The sequence below is a fragment of the Ostrea edulis genome, chromosome 6 (assembly GCF_947568905.1).
Source record: "Ostrea edulis chromosome 6, xbOstEdul1.1, whole genome shotgun sequence".
Lineage (NCBI taxonomy): Eukaryota > Metazoa > Mollusca > Bivalvia > Ostreida > Ostreidae > Ostrea > Ostrea edulis.
Window position 1 is genome coordinate 70,514,761 of NC_079169.1, and position 18,245 is coordinate 70,533,005.

The following is an 18,245-nucleotide window of genomic DNA, read 5'->3' on the forward strand; positions in this document are numbered from 1 at the left end:
GGGGTCACAACGTTACAGTTTTGATGCACCTTTGATTGATTGATTGAATATTGTTTAACGTCCCTCTCGAGAATATTTCACTCATATGGAGACGTCACCACTGCCGGTGAAGGGCTGCAAAATTTAGGCCTATGCTCCGAGCTTATGGCCATTGAGCAGGGAGGGGTCTTTATCGTGCCACACCTGCTGTGACACGGGACCTCCACATGAGTGAAAAATTCTCGAGAGGGATGTTAAAGAATATACACAATCAATCAAAGTTCATTAGAACTATATATGAAAAGATTGAGACTTTGAACTAACCCTGACACAAATAACAAGAATTGTGACACCCAGTTTCGAATGTGTACCTTCTCCAGGGTCTGCATACAGCGTATGTCTCAACGCATCTAATACATGTACATATAAAAGGAATCCATCATAAACTGCCATGGTTACTGCTTACAAGAATGAGTTAAGATAAGAAATAGGGATCAATATCATACATCCTATAAAGAATACGGACCCCTGACATACCAAGGGTGGGACCAGGTGCCTAGGAGGAGTAAACATCCCTTGTTAACCGGTCACACCCGCCGAGAGCCCTCTATCTTGATCAGGAAAACGGAGTAATCCGTATTCATGATCAGTATGTACATGTACAGTAAAGAACAGCGTAACAATTGGTACATTTCTGTATAAAACACCAGACGTAAGTTTCACAATATGGTAGAGGTATCAGTTCCTCTTCTACATTTTGAAACGGGGAGGTCCGTGTTCCATTCCCGATCTCCGGCGCTGTATCAACCCTAAGACGTATCACATGAATAGTGACTGTTCCTTCGCCAAACATGAAATTAAAAGTGAAAGTAACGGGTCTTTCGATCATGACCTTAAAAACGGACGTCCTGTGTCGAAGTAGAAATTAGTACTACAAAAACTAAGTGTTGACGATCGATCATTATTGTCAAGTGTATGGTAAAGGACAACCACGAAGTCAACGTGCACATTGATGAACGATCACTAAAATCAAGCATAAGATGACGAACAGACACTAATGCCTAGTGTGTGGTAAAGAACGATCACTAAGTCAACATGCACAGTGAAAACGATCACTAAGATCGAGTGTAATGTAAAGAGCAATAACTAAGTCAACCTATACATTGATGAACGATCACTAAGGTCAATTGTAAGATGAAGAACGATCACCAAGGTCACGTGTATGGTGAAGAACGATCACCAAGGTCTCGTGTATGATGAAGAGAACGATCACCAAGGTCACGTATATAGTGAAGAACGATCACCAAGGTCACGTATATAGTGAAGAACGATCACCAAGGTCACGTATATGGTGAAGAACGATCACCAAGGTCACGTATATGGTGAAGAACGATCACCAAGGTCACGTGTATGGTGGAGAGAACGATCACTAAGGTCACGTGTATGGTGAATAACGATCATTAATTTAAGAGTAATAATGAAGAGAGATCGCAGTAACTACTGAGTTTAACGCAATTCTAACCTATAGAGTTCACTCCGTTTACACGAAGGATGGTGCAAATATACTAGTGTCTATTGACCATTCTTCCTCAAAGTTTTTGGAGACAGGACCATAAGACAAGACCTTCAAACGAAGTTTCATGCTGTAAGCGTTCACAGTGACATCTGATTACAAATGAACACAATAATTCCAAAAGATTTCTGAAAAAATTGGCCAATCCATGTGCCAGCTTCTGCACTATCATGTCCACCACTTCCGTCTTTTCACACTATGCTACCCAATCGCTTTGAGTGAACACATGACCAAGGTAAAATGTTCACAAGAGAATGTAAATATGTTCAAAAAAACATGATACCCATAGGCCACAGTGCTCACCTGAGTCACCTAGGCCGTACCATTCTTAACCAATGAAAGGTGAAGATAACGAACAGTGATCAATCTCATAACTACATAAGCAATACAAAATACACGTAGATAGTTGGGCAAACACGAACCCCCGTACACACCAGAGGTGGGATCAGGTGCCTAGGAGGAGTAAGCATCCCCTGTCGACCGGTCACACCCGCCTTGAGCCCTATATCCTGATCAGGTAAACGGAGTTATCCGTAGTCATAATTAATGTGCCAAGAACTGCCTAACAATCGGTATGAAACACGTCAGATAGCATTTGACCCAATGATAGGTTGCATTGACGAACTAGATCGTCATAACCACCATAGAATTTGCGAAATGCTGACTTCAGTCGGGACTGTTGAAACCCCTGTACCATCAACTTGTTTGTCAGTAGCTTGCCTCGATTTAAAAACTGAACAAGCTCTTGCCTATCGAATCAGTTGAGAGATATTAACACCATAGGCAGGTGATAATGGGATATTGCTACATACGTTTTGCAGGTAGATTCTGGAGAAACCCGCATCGGCCTTTGAAAGGCATAAGCTGTTCATCGATAGTTAATTCCTGGTCTGTACTATTGTAGGAGAGTTTTATTGAACTCATCCCAAATTTATCTCTAACCCTGCGTTACTCTCTTGTCATCAAATCTTAAAACTGCCTTCAAGTCTAAAAAAAATAACGTCTGTGAGATAACACACAAGAACTGGAACCCCATATTCTTTACTCCACAACTGACTTGCATCTACCATGTTCTTTTTCAGATGACCAACTGTAATCAGTGTACCAATCAAGGCCCATATCTCTATATTGTCTGTTGGTCTCCATACATATTTAGGTTTTTTTACCATCTTTCTTCTCCCTTCAGAATTTGTATGTTCAACTACAGTATATATCATACGCAGAGTAGTGAAAAGTTTGAACATTTCTGAATTGCTGCTGATATGATTGGTATCAATTTTTGAACTGGTCCTCTGATCACATTACGCTGAGGAGTTTTGGTGTGTGCATATGGTTGTCCACTCTTAACTGCTCCATCTTTTTCAGTAAAGTGTGGATCGATTTAACATATTAACGTCAGATCCATTATTTGGGACAAAATCAGGTCTCGCTGTAATGATCAGAATCTCCTTCAAGTTCATCATTTGAAATATCACCAAACGCCTCAAAAATGTTTCTCTGCATCCTTCTCGTGTAAAATGACTAGATAAATTTCAATCAAGCCATTTTATTACTTCATGAAAATAACTTATTTTTAAGGGTCCAGGCCTACAAGGCCCGACATTGCAACCAGAGGATGTTTAGAAATAAGTGTGTATATTTCCAGCTGTAAATATTGTTTTGGCAAAATGACATTATCATTACCTTTCTGGTGTATATTTAAGAGAATACATAAAGGGCCAAGTCATAATTGTTCCGAATATAAAAGTTTAAGCGATTTTGCAGCTTGTCGGGCTTCTGAGGCCCTATGATGCTAAAGAAGGGTTAAGATGTCAAAAAGCCTAGTGATGAATGGTCGTGTAAAGTGTTAAAAAGTCTTATGTTTTGATGTTGATTGGAGAAAGTTTTGTTTTCAAATTACTAAGAATTCTTTTTTTAAAAATTTACAATCTACATATGATTTACACCACTTCTCGCATATGTTGTGGTACCATATTAAGTTTCTCCTTCTTTGAGGAGCAAAGGTAGGGGCTTGGTGGAACATTTACTAAATACAGAAATGTACCTCTGTAAGGATTTTTGTAAAGTTTTGGAATCCAGTATAGGAACAATAACTCCTATATATACACGTCACGTTGACTGGAATGTTAAATGTGTTTTAAACTGAAGTGCGATTTTGAGGAACGTCGTGTTTTGAAAGGGAACTTGGATATAAGTTGGATTACCAAATGTGGAATTAAAGCAAAGTTCGTTTAAAATACAGTTGTAATAATGAGCCTTACAAACAAAGACAATGTTGTTACAATTAAGCTTTGTCCCTGGAACCAATACATATTCCTCACGTAACCTATCTAATTCTTTCAACACTTCTAAAACGATAGATGGTTCATATTTTTGTTTTAATATGTCTATTACCACTTTTTATCCATTCCGACAAGGTATTAAGTTTATTAAGTTCTTCCTCCTCATATTTAGCCCATCATCTGGCATAATCTTAAACAGATATCATTAACAAAAACATTGGAAATTTAAATATTCAAAAATTATATATTACTCATCCAATCATACTGTGTTACAAACAAAATTTTAAAAGCAATAAGAAAAAGTAACAGAAATGTTTCTCTATGAAAGGTGAAGATAACGAACAGTGATCAATCTCATAACTCCCACAAGCAAAACAAAATAGAGAGTTGGGCAAACACGGACCCCTGGATATACCAGAGGTGGGATCAGGTGCCTAGGAGGAGCAAGCATCCCCTGTCGACCGGTCACACCCGCCGTGAGCCCTATAAATTCCATTCTAACATTTACTGTCCCTACAATATAATTTCAAACAGTGATTCTACAAAGCATGAAATACCTGTACGCACATCTCCAATATAGATTTTCAACCTGTTAAAACATTTTCCATCCAAAGAAGAAAATAGAAACATATAGTCCATGCATGAAATCCACTTTGACAGTTTATTCATTAAAGAACAATTTAATAAGTTATAAAGTCATGTATCATTTTTGTATATATAAAAAAAAAACCAACAAATTTTTAAATTAGTTAAATGATCTTATACAATTGGCATATCAATATCTATTACATCACCTACTGTTACACGTGCATATATATGTATATCATCATGAAATTTCAATGTAATTCATGATTAAATTTATAACGTGTTTAAAGAAAATTTATTAGTATTTAGTTTTTAGAGACTTTTCTATAAAAGAAATTTTACTCATTGTAAATACATGTACAGATATGCCAGTATCTGAATTCTGGTAAATACTCTTATTATAAAAGTTCGATTTCAAAACATGCAAAAAATAATACTATCAAATTGTAACAACAACCTCACTGTCTTTTGTAAATATACATGTACACATTTTTTAGGACATGTATAAGACATGCAAGTCACTCTTCCAAAGACTGTGCAACTTATAACATGTATTTTTTTTATTTTTAAAACTATTCAAATTATTTTTTTTAACTCTAATCAATTTATAGTTAATGATTTAATGAAAAGAAAACAAAAAAAACAAAAAACAAAGAAAACCAAATAATGTATATGGGGTACATGAATATTTAAAGACAATATAATTAAAAGCAAGAGAGAATTTTGAAGACAGAAGATTCAAGACAAACATTATAAAATCCTTCAAGGTCAATTCTTCCAACATGCAAAAGTTTAATCATGATACTAAATGATTAAAATTCATAGAACTCTATGCAGTACATACAATTTAAATTCTGATAGCTAACATAATATTTGTTAAAAGTTTTTCATGCACAGATTTGTTTTATAATAACATAGAAGAAAATTATTGTACACATAGCAATGCAAGCATGTGTCACAACACAAAACATCAGGCTCCTCGTATTGTGTGAATATGATTTGCATATATGTTGCATGGTATCACATTTTTAAAGTCATCATTGTAGAAATGGGATTTTATTATGAAATCCATAGACCTGAAAGATACAGTATTTTATATATCAAAGTAATCAAGCATTACCATAAATATTATATTGATAACATAAAGAAAAGCAAGATTATAAACCAGATAATGAAGAAATCAACAGAAAATACATTGTAGAAGTTTTTGTTTTGAATTTAGATATGCATTTATCTAAAATGATTATTTAAAATAAGATTATAAACAAATAGAAAAATTCAACATCTTTTAATATATTTTGTACAAACAAGCAAGTAATTAGAGTATGAGTTGGGGTTATATAATTAAAAGCAAGGTGGAGTAAAACACATCAGCTAGATATGAAAGTGAAAGCAATGAACGACACTTGCTACAAACAAATTTTTTCAGAAGTGATGAAAATGAAAACTAACTTTGTTTTTATAAGTAAAACAATTTACCCTACCGAATGTAATTCATTCCAATGATTTTTCAATTAAATCCAAAACAGCAGAGAAAATCTGTATTGACTGAGTTGTATAGGGAGGGGGACTGAGTTGTATAGGGAGGGGGTCTGAGTTGTGAGTTGTATAGGGAGGGGGACTGAGTTGTGAGTTGTATAGGGAGGGGGTCTGAGTTGTATAGGGAGGGGGTCTGAGTTGTATAGGGAGGGGGACTGAGTTGTGAGTTGTATAGGGAGGGGGTCTGAGTTGTATAGGGAGGGGGAACTGAGTTGTGAGTTGTATAGGGGAGGGGGACTGAGTTGTATAGGGAGGGGGACTGAGTTGTATAGGGAGGGGGTCTGAGTTGTGAGTTGTATAGGGAGGGGGGACTGAGTTGTATAGGGAGGGGGGACCGAGTTGTATAGGGAGGGGGAGTTGTATAGGGAGGGGGACTGAGTTGTGAGTTGTATAGGGAGGGAGACTTAGTTGTATAGGGAGGGGGACTGAGTTGTGAGTTGTATAGGGAGGGGGTCTAAGTTGTATAGGGAGGGGGATTGAGTTGTGAGTTGTATAGGGAGGGGGACTGAGTTGTATAGGGAGGGGGTCTGCGTTGTATAGGGAGGGGGACTGAGTTGTATAGGGAGGGGGACCGAGTTGTATAGGGAGGGGGTCTGAGTTGTATAGGGAGGGGGACTGAGTTGTTTGTATAGGAAGGGGGCTGAGTTGTATAGGGAGGGGGACTGAGTTGTATAGGGAGGGGGGCTGAGTTGTATAGGAAGGGGGCTGAGTTGTATAGGGAGGGGACTGAGTTGTATAGGGAGGGGTAATGTATTTTCAACTGTTGAACATCATAGAAATTTACATGTTCCTTTACATTCCTTTGGGGGGGGGGGGGGGGGGGGGGGGTTAGGAATTTATATTCATACTTATTACAACCAAACTACTAGCAAGCAAATACATGTAAATCACCCAAGCATCCATTTTTGATGTCCTTAATGATATACATATGTAATATAGCAGACTGTCACTTTGGGAACTTGCACAGTATAATTACTGAAGTCATGATTTGAAACTAAATGAACATGCATGCATAAAACAAGAAATTTAATGCATTGTGATTGAAACTGTCATGCTGGTGTGTCAATTTGGATTGGCTATGACTTTATGGCAACTTTCATCTTGTATATGTATCCCTATTCTTTCCAAATCATTGTAAATGGGGAATAGTTTTTAATTTTGAGCCATCTCAGGAGAATTAATCAAATTTGATAACATGTGATGTTCAGCATCTACTAAACTACCATGGGCATACGCTACCTGAGTATTTCATTCATTTTACACTCTTGCAATGTTGCCCACAGTTGGTACAACTACTCAGTCTGCATGCTATAGCCAAAACCCTATAGTATTCTACATGACTATGAACATAGTTTATCAGATATATATGTAAAATTTTATAATCATGAATGCAATAAGTCACAATAGTTCATGGAAACAGAGAAATAGTAGCAGGTGCATGCTGAATTCTGATTGGCTAATACTATTGACAACAGATGGAATATAAAAATGTAAATTAGACATGTAACAGTCCCAAACACAAGCCAATTCTATTTCTGTGCATAAATTAAAAGAAGCATTTAACTAATTAAGAGTTTAAAAGGCAGCATTGTGTATATATGTAAACAAAATCAAATGTATACATTAAAAACATCCACAAAACCCTTGGACCATACAAAATACGAAACAATTAATGCAAGCATTCATCTATAAACTTTGAAACTTGAATGCCATTGATTACCTTGAATAGAACAGCAAAAATAGTTCCGAACAAGAAATAAGGAACCAGGGTTCGTAAACCCGATTTATTGGGCGTTTTCTTCATAATCCACCTAACAATGCTCCCTTTTTTCTCTGAATATGGCGGATATCGAATTCTGTGGAGAAATGGAAAGCACCTTCATCATAAATGCCTACCACTGTGTTAGGAAAACTGAGTAGGGGCATTGTGAAAGACAAAAATTTCATCAGATTTCTTATATTTGCCAATTCAATAATGAAAATTAAACATATCAATTTTACTTATATGTATTGATGTTTGCTTATGAAAGAGTTGCATTTCTCAACATCATCTGAGTGATGCTTGTTTTCACATATCTATACTGATGAAATGATGTATTTCACTATGTTCACAGCATATATGCACAAAGTCTGACCTGTTACATACAAGGACAGAACACTGAACATGTGTGTGCCAATCACTGTCAGGCTTTCTCTTCTGTATCTATTTCTGCAGCAATGATTTAACTTCTAAAACTTTGGGATCTTTAAATCACAGTGATAAGCACACAAAAGGCTAGCTATCCCTATAGGCATACAGGTCGGTGCTTGTGCCAGCAATGCAATGATCTGAATGTGTTGTAAAGTCAATCTTCTTTTTAATGTACATCAATATCAATTTTCATTAAAAAAAAACAGGAAAATTTCATGTGTTAATTTTCATTTGTTTCATTAACTTTTAAAAGCCTTTGAATAAATCTCATACTATTCTAACAAAATACAGTTTTTCTTTTGTTAATTAAAATGTTCAACAAGAGTTGTCAAAAAAACAAGATAGCTCGCTGGGAAGCATGACTCTACTTAACCTACATGTATCCCCTTTAGTTCAAAAGGTTAAAGTTTTTGAAAGTAGGTCAAAGTCTAAACATGAAATACCAAATCCCTATCCCTCTTTCTTCAAAAGATATAACCCTGGCAGGTAAAAGTTTTTGAAAAGTAGTTGAAAAGGTCAAGGTAACTAGGGCAAATGTCTTGGTACCAAAAGAAAGATCTTTTCATGAGGCATCTATATGTGAAATATCAAAACCCTGTCCACCTTGGTTCAAAAGATATACATGTAGCCCAGCTTAACATTTTTTCCATAAAGTGTGACGCCGACGACACTGGTGTCATAACAATAGCTCTCCAGACAGTCATTCCAGCGAGTTATTAAAATAAGAGTCATTCTGAAATGTCCCAAATATATTAAATCTGAATTACAGTATGTGAATGTTATATCATTTCATTTAATAGAATGTCTTCCAATTATTGATGTTCAAAGTTTGACTTTACCTCTTAAGCTGCACATCCATGTTCATGGTTTAGTAATCAGATAGTTCACATGAACTTGTGAAGGCTACTGTTCAGCTGTCCTATCTGTCATTTCATAGAATGGTACTTTATCAACCAATTAAACTTGTACCTTTATTTATTCAGGTTGTCAAAATGTTATTTTCCATTTCATAACTTATGGTTTGATGTCATTTCCTGTTTTATGTCATTTCCTGTTCTACATTTGGAACCTTGCTATCGAGTAGCCTTCACAAGAATTCAAGTGAAGTTGAAATTCAACATTAAACAATTTGGAGACCAAAGCAAACTGGCAGGTCTAGATCTGGTTTTGCCAACTTACCATCTCAAACAAATTTGTGTATAATATTAGAATCCCAGCCATGACCAGAGACCACCTGACTTTGGTGATTTCCTTGTTAACCAACTTATTGTGTTCGACTTCTTTTCAGTGTACGGTGGGTACCTTATTCTGTGGAATATAACGTCACGATAGAAAATCTCCAGAATAGTGATCTCAGATTCAAATTAATGAATGTTCCTCCCAGCGATTCATTCTTTTTGAAAATAATCCATTTTGCAGAAGGTTCGTACATGATTTTTCAGAAATTTATTGATTTGTACCCCCCCCCCCTCCCCCCCCCATCATATGTACACAAGTGTTGTATCCTGTTTGCATCATTCATATATCGCGTATCATTTTAAATTTCCCCAATATGTTTCACAATTTAAACATATCTATCAACTGATTCTCTTTCATTCTCTGTAATGAAGAATTCTCTGCCTCTTTCAATTCAAACTGGTGAAAAATTTACATTAAATTAAAAAGTACTCATAATTACATGTATTTCAAGTTTGTAACATGATTTAGTGAGTGGTGGATATTCTTTCCAGGTCCATGCAATTCTTTATATAAAAAGATTTGGCTGGACTAACATTAACCCAAGATTGCTACATCCCTAGTTGGCTGCTCTACTCACTGAGCTATCCAGGTCAATGTCCATGGTCTATTAAAATAACCACTAACCATAACATGTACACTGTACATGTACTACCACAAAAATTATTTCCTCAAGAAATCTTGAAACCAGGTAAACACTTACGCTACCATTCCTTCACCCCCATGCTTTCTTTCGAGAACTGCTCTCTTGTGGCAGAAGGTGTCAAAGGTATGGAACCCATGATAGGCTCCTGTACCACTGGAACCAACCCCTCCAAATGGCAATGTCATCACTGAAAATGGAAGGGTTACATGTTTAAATGGACATTTTTTATTATGTCTGTTATGTACATGCATCACAGAAATGTGAAGGTGTGATGCAGCTCACACAAAAATCCCTTACAATGCATCCTTGCATGCTGTGCTCGATGACTTAGAAAGTTGAACTATGTTAAACTCCCAATAAAGTAAAGATAATCAACCATGAATCTTACTGTAAAGGTTTACTTACACCCAGCCTGCATCATCGTATCATTGAATGTGAAACTTCCACTGCTTGTGTTATTCAAAAACTTCTTGGCCACATCGTGGTTCTTGGAGAAAATGTACATGGCTAGAGGCTTCTCTCTGTAGGGTAATAAAAATATAATCTCCAAATCTTTCCTAAATCTCACGATCTAACGAACCGAATTCCATGCCAAATCTCAAAATGGCTGTAAATCACTAGCCACTGTTCAGTTTAGATTTATATACCCCTTGTTGATGAAGGAAATGGCTTCATCATCACTGCTAATGGGCATAATGGGAAGGACTGGCCCAAACACCTGTAATACAAAGATCAAGTTATATGAAGTATCAACTAACAAGAGTCTTAATCCAACACATGTATTAAATTCTGTAAAATCCTTCATTTTCAGCATATAATCAGGGGCGGATCCAGGAATTGCGGTTAGGGGGGGGGGGCTACTTTATGAGACTGGGGGTCGCCTTGAGGCCCCCATTGAGTCCAGGGAAGCTCTTGGATTTTACAAATTTTATAGGGTTTGAAATATGTTTCCTATTCAGTCATTTGTACTATTTTCTATCATTTTTAATAAGGTGAAATTGATAAAATGACGCAAATTTTAAGGGTTTTTGGAAAAAAAATAAGTTCTCACAATAAAGTAATTCAAGAAATCAAGATTTTGTCATTTATTTCTCCAAAAGTGGAAGAAATTATTCCTTATTTTATCGTTTAGTACATTGGGGGGGGGGGGGGGGGGGGGGGGGGGTGCCAGCTGCGACATGTCCCCCTTAAATCTGCCACTGATAATGAAGTTGATTTTCATCATTTTCTTGTTATGGACATAAGCACTATAATTTAGATCCTCCATGAACAGGAGAAAGTGTACAATACAGAATATCAACTGTTTGTTCACAAAATAATAAAAGTTCCCACCATAATACTTACTTTCTCAGACCAGGAAAATACTTACCACAAGAATACATTCTCCATGCCTGTGTACTCTGCATTGCATACAGAACTATAAACTATATACTGTATGCATTATTTGACATAATCATGATTTAGCACTTGCTCAGTGTTTGATATTGGATAAAAAGAGGTTTTCATTCATATATATATATATATATATATATATATATATATATATAAAAGCACAAAAACCCAACAACACCCTACTTCCTTAAAGTGTCGGATCTGAGAAGATACAAGGCCAGTAGAGAAATTTATAAAAAGCACTGAAAAGGCCACGACACTGTTGCGCGGTTGAGTTAAGGCTTTCCCCATAAATTTTTTAATAGCAGTGCCGTACATAAATATACTTTACCGCACTGGCACATTGCACGACGTCACAATGAAAATTACGTCGTGACGAAGGTCATGACGTACATATCTACAGTCCTTTTGTGGTTGGAAATGTCAAAATATTGTTTCGTTATTTACCACCGCTGTCAAACGGTAAACTGCAATCGCGTAAAAGTTTCTGTCAAATGGGTTATATTAATTGTCTTTGATATTGAAAAAGTTTCAATTTCTTCTTTATATAGCATAAATGCTAAAGTAATATCCATATTATATTGTGATATTGATATCGCCCCTAATCTACACGTATAGTTACTTTCTCAATGGACTCATTTGCATAAACAGGGTTTCCGTACATAAAAATTTCATCATTGGCACGACACCCCGAGGTTTTTAAGCGAAAGATGTTTGATTTATGTGACATGTGAACTTCAGTGCCAAAGGAAAGTTAGGAGAGCAAGTTCTGGCTTCAACAGAAAATATGTTTTTCAGGTTAGATTCAACTTCGTATGTGCAAAAATCGCTGCATCTTGCATATTCAATGCAAAAATTAGACATGTTACAAGTCACAATAAACTTGCTCTCAGCACTTTTCAAATTAAGAAATTAATATGCTTTGAAGGTATTTTAACTTCAACTTGCATTGATATCTGGATATCGTGCCAATTCTACGATTTATACATACACGATACGTTTTTATCTTGATATTTGATCACGTGATAGAGTTGATGTTGAGACTGTCGGTCTGGTGAAAAATGTATAAGAGGTCAATATGCACTTAATGATATATACATATTGTTTTTGTATAAAAGGGTTGTGTTCACAGAATTTGTCACAAATTGATCTGTTTATTAATGCTTTTTTCCTGATATATTTCTATGGCCCTACTTAACACAACTGCGTGGTTATTTAAAACTCAAATTTTCGACGCAACCCGCGTCTTTATCAAGAGACATATATTACATAAACAAATAACGCGCAAAAACGACAAGTATCGATAAACTACATTGGTGACAAGAGTGATACACTGTTGTACTGAGTGATAAAAATGGTGGTGGTTTCGTTGTAAAGCGTGTTTACTGACTATGGTTTAGAGAGTTTGTATCATGGTCAGGTCGGGATTAAATTAGAATTATTCTTGAAAATTACAGAAATCAGATAAATTTAGAGGGAAAACTTACAAAACAATGTGATTATGGAATAAAATGGTGGGAAGATAATGATATGGAGTGATTAAGTTCAAAACAATATTAAGTAGTCCGTACCATTGATGATTCGGATATGGTGAACAGCGAAAAATAATGATTGCCAGAAGAACACGATTAAACAACAAACAAGGTCAATCAAAAGACACAGATCTAGCATTACAATCAACAATCGAATAGGTGAATGGGAGAGAAGTCTAAGGAATAAGATTCCTAATAATAATAATAATATATATATATATATAATGGGTGCAGGAATCCTGAAATTTATACTTTATGTTCCCATTGTCCAAAAAATGCTTCATACCAAATTTGAAAAGAACTGGAAAGGTAGTTATCAAGAAGTTAAAAATGTTCTCAATTGTTCACACATGACAGCAGACACAGGCAGATAGCAATCAGTCATCTGAGTGACTCAGGTGACCTTAACATGAGGGAGGGGGTGTTCCATCCTAAAATGGGGCTCTGATTTGACAACTTTTGTACCTCTTCCTGCATGACAGGGTCTGTAGGTTTGACATCAGTGAGAACTGTAGGTGCTATGTATTTCTGACTTTCATCGACTTCTCCTCCAATTGCCAGCTTCCCCGATCCATCAATCAGCTTCTTAATACGACTTAAAATAAACAAAAATATAACCCTTAAATCAAATCATACTTGTAAAATCCTCAACTGCCATTTTTAAATCACCTTATAATACACGAACCATAATTAATTTTTTTTTTTACCAAATCTCATTCAGATTCAATTATCTGTGCAGTAGAAATGTTTAAGAACTATTTCACTTTACTTTTTTTGTGCTTTTCAGTTGAACTCTATAATCATATTCTCTGTTATTGTTACAAAGTGATAGCACTGAAAATGAACATACTGAAGATGCCTTTCATTTATGATTCTCCCGTAGTCCTCGGATTTGGCAGGATCTGGGTAGTATTCTGCCATTGCTTTCTTGCATTCTTCCACCAGCTTGTCCTAGTGATGGAAATCAAACTACACGTAGACTTTCTACTCATTCTACAGGTATTCATACAAATTTAGTTTTTCAAAATGATGTGGAACAGCTGTTTAATCCAATTTTCTTACTGTTTTCAGCAAACCCACTACACATGTATTTCAAAAACAGAAATTCAAATTTATCAGCTTTTTTCTTTCTTTGATTTTCAAATAAAATTTTATCTGTTTTAAGTTTTGAATACCTGCACATCTTTCTTACACATGACATAATCTGGGGCAATACAAGTTTGTCCACAATTGACCAACTTCCCCCAGGATATTCTTCTGGCCACTAGACTCAGGTCACTGTTCTCATCTACATATACAGGGCTGAAAAGGCAAAGGGACACCACTGTGTTTTCATTCTATCATATTCAAGCAACCTGCTATCATACCACTGTTATCATTAAGTAAAAATTAAGGGTTGCTCTGGTAATAAGAACATGAACACTTTGAAAGCAAGGTCATTTCCAACTTTACAAATTTTTTCACTAACATTCATTCTGCAAAAGATTTTTTTACAACTGTGAAGTATAAATGACAAATTACCTCTTTCCACCCAGCTCTAAGGTCACAGGGGTTAGGTACTCTGCTGCAGCCTTCATCACAATTTTTCCCACTGTTGTGTTCCCTGTGTAAAAAATGTATTCAAACCTCTCCTTAAGCAGAGCTGTGGTCTCGGGGATTCCTCCATTTACAACTTTTACACAGTCCTTGAAAGCAAAGTTTTATTTTACTCAGTACTATACTCTGGTTCTTAAATTGACAATATATGCCACTCACATTTTTTTTATCTGATTTAAAAATTACAAAAACCACAGAAAACAGCTGATAGCCATGACTATACAATGTCAAGCATTTGTGCCTTATCTTTAAACACCAATTTGTCAATTCAAAGAGAGAGAGAGAGAGAGAGAGAGAGAGAGAGAGAGAGAGAGAGAGAGAGAGAGAAAGAGAAAGAGAGAAAGAGAGAGAGAGAATACAATCTACATACAATACATACCAGTACAGTGTATATATGTCTGAGCTGGCAATTTTATGCCTAAAAGTATTCTACCAAATATTGCGAACTTACATTGTCCAGGTACTTGGGTATTAACTCCTCCAGAAGCTGAGCAGTGGAGGCAGCTAATTCTGAGGGCTTCAGGACAACACAGTTCCCAGCTGCAAGTGCTCCAAACACAGGCAAAATTGTAATCTGAATGGGGTAATTCCAGGCACCCATGACCAAAGCAACTCCAAATGGCTCCCTCTGAATGTAGGCAGTGTCCATGATGTTCAGTAAACCCTTCTTTACCTACAATGGTTTTGTTTAACATGGAAATCAATTAAATACCATAATGTACTCAGTGACTTCAGAATCAGGAAGTAGATTACATGCTCTGTTTAATATCCACAAGTCATTTTAGATCATACACGTACATGTGTATGTGTGTACATGTATATATACTGCCTTGATAAATTTACTAGAAAAAAAATCATGAAAAATGGAAATCTACTAGAATACCTTTTCTGGTTTCATCCATTCCTTCAAGTTATTCATGGTGTCAACCAAGTCATTTCTGGAGTAATCAATCTCATACATTGTTGCTTCTAGTGTCGGCTAAAACAGAATCACAAACGATTTGCATAAATACTATTTTTGTATCTACACATCTTTTATTAAATATTTAGTTTTTGTATCTACACATCTTTTATTAAATATTTAGTTGGTTTTTTTATCTACACATCTTTTATTAAATATTTACTAGGTTTTTTTTTATCTACACGTGTTTTATTAAATATTTAGGGGATTTCGGCAAGTTCAATACTTAAATTTTTTTCATATAGTTTATGTACGACCACGTTTTACATTGTATTTTACATAACACAGTGTAGGCATTTGAGAAATTTTATGCGTTTATGAACTGCAACACTTTACACCTGCATACTTAACACTTCATGAAAAGTATGTCAGTGTGAAGCATAGCTGATCATACCATTTCGAAAACAAAATCTATTTTTATATTAACATTCAATTTCCATTTCTGTCAGAAAATTCCCAGCCGTTAAAATAGTTGTACTATATTTATCAAGATTCGTACGCACATTGTTCACATTCATGATCCCCTATCAAAGGTAAAAACATTGGGAACCGTAAATATTTTATAATGTACGAAGTTTGTGTTCTATCTTGCAAGTATTTTTATTCTAATAAATTTCACTTTGAAAATACATAACAGTATTTCATGAAGGAAATGTGGATTATTCCAGGAGCAATGTGCCACTTTTGCCCAAATAATTATTGCATGCAGGACTAAGTTACACAAAAACTATATCAATTTAAAATAATCATAGGCTGCTTGATTCTACTAGAACTGATTGTTTTTCATAATTCATTTCCAAAACAGGAAGTGCTAATCATTAGGGGATATATTTAGCATCCATCAATATACCCATGATTGTCAAGATTATAATTCATTTTTCTTCTGGTTACTAGCCAATAAAATTAAAGACAAATCAGATAATGTCTGATCATCAACACAGAGTGCTGCATATATCTCTTTGATAAAAGTTTTAAGTCTATCTAAATATGTCAACATAAAAAAAATATATGCTTTTCAAAGAGCATATTTTTCTTTCAAATTGTAATTTTGCAAAAACTGTCCAGGGATTCCAAAGATGATTCTGACCCCTGCTTAGTTTCACCGAGTTTAATCTAATAAAGGCAAATAGTGACAGTTTTGTCTAACTGAATAATGACCCCTGCTTAGTTTCACCGAGTCTATTCTAATAAAGGCTAATAGTGAGAGTGAGAGTTTTGTCTAACTGAATAATGACCCCTGCTTAGTTTCACCGAGTCTAATCTAATAAAGGCTAATAGTGAGAGTGAGAGTTTTGTCTAACTGAATAATGACCCCTGCTTAGGTTCACCGAGTCTAATCTAATAAAGGCTAATAGTGACAGTTTTCTCTAACTGAATAATGACCCCTGCTTAGTTTCACCGAGTCTATTCTAATAAAGGCAAATAGTGACAGTGAGAGTTTTCTCTGGCTGAATAAGAGTCAAGAACCTTCCTGTCTGGGATGCCGACTGATCAAAGATACCTCCCAAATAATGCCAATGCTTGTTTACAGTTAGCAAGTTTATCCTTGGGCACACATTCAGGACCATGGTGGGGTTTTGACCATGAACCTTTCAGAAGGTAAAACTGAAACCGCCAGTCTGCTAAACCACAGATCTATGATCTGATGTGTATGTACCTTGTTCAAATCTTCTTTGAGGCACTTTGCAATTCTGTCTCGGTTTTCATCCAAGAGTCTGAGAACACCTTCTAGCTGCTTTCTGCGCCATTCGTATGATTTTGTGACTCCACTTTTGAAGGATCTGCGAAGACCTTCCACCAGCTAAAAGTATTATACATACATGTAATAAACAGCTGAAAGTTTCTACAAAATGTACAATTTTAACAAAATTACTAATTATCAAAAATCCATTCTGATTACTATCAAGCTTTCCACATGGAACCACAAACTGACTATTCAGAACAACTTATGAAGGGGTATTATTGTTTCTGTATAAAAATAATTTCATTCTAGAAATACAGGGGGGGGGGGGGGGGGGGAGCTACGTACTACGTACTTAAGATCTACACAAGCTATCCACGCTTCAGGTGCCTGTGCACGCAATAGGCTTTGTAATAAATAATAAAATCATTAATTTGAAATTTTCACCGCCTTTAGAAGGAGACAGTCAGACTGTCATGACATGTTGTTCAAATCAAATTCCAATTCAATTACTTTTAATGAATTAATCTGCTTTCACAATAAATTGTCTGTGGTAACCTTTAACAGGTTCGGGGTCACAAACTAGATCGATCATATAAATGATTTTTCTGCAAAATTTTATAGTAAAATGAAAGTCCTTGTTAGTAAAAAGTAATATGACACAAATTTTAAAACTTTATACAGAAATGACATAATCCTACCTTGCTATAATCTGCCATCTTTTCACACTTTTGCCAACTTCACAAAATGTTTAGTGCTGGCACAGGTCAGCCGTGAGGGTCGAGTGTACCGTTGTGTACTTTGTTCATCACATGAAATATATACGGTGAATATCGAACCCGATCTTTACGATGGTAAGCGTACACGTAAAACGATAGTTGAGGATGTATGTCGGTAATTAGTAATTATTATAATATTAACCATTGATTCCGTTACCCAGCTCTAACCACGCGAAGGTTCCCCATTCACCCATTCATGTTATTTTGAATAAAAATCTAAACTCCGAAAGTAAAGAAATTATACTCCCTAAAGTAAATAACGTAACCCAAAAA

The 18,245-nt window shown here is 35.7% G+C and overlaps 1 protein-coding gene across 2 annotated transcripts; it reads right to left on the reverse strand.

Moving 5' to 3' along the window:
- Nucleotides 1-4,481: 4,481 nt before the first annotated feature.
- LOC125645951 (aldehyde dehydrogenase, dimeric NADP-preferring-like) lies at nucleotides 4,482-18,034 on the reverse strand. Of its 2 annotated transcripts, none has more exons than XM_048871976.2 (13): nucleotides 17,895-18,034; nucleotides 17,170-17,313; nucleotides 15,435-15,530; nucleotides 15,003-15,224; nucleotides 14,477-14,640; nucleotides 14,131-14,257; nucleotides 13,806-13,906; nucleotides 13,421-13,550; nucleotides 10,679-10,749; nucleotides 10,437-10,552; nucleotides 10,089-10,218; nucleotides 7,679-7,814; nucleotides 4,482-5,495 (listed from the first exon to the last, which is right to left on the reverse strand). In XM_048871976.2, the coding sequence occupies exons 1-13, from the start codon at nucleotides 17,910-17,912 to the stop codon at nucleotides 5,457-5,459; spliced, it is 1,494 nt and encodes a 497-aa protein (XP_048727933.1). In that variant the 5' UTR covers nucleotides 17,913-18,034; the 3' UTR covers nucleotides 4,482-5,456. The 2 variants fall into 2 exon arrangements, with proteins under 2 accessions (XP_048727933.1, XP_048727935.2); XM_048871978.2 differs by lacking the exon at nucleotides 4,482-5,495 and adding an exon at nucleotides 9,329-9,457 and having other exon boundaries at nucleotides 7,753-7,814; nucleotides 17,895-18,011.
- Between the last annotated feature and the right edge of the window lie 211 nt (nucleotides 18,035-18,245).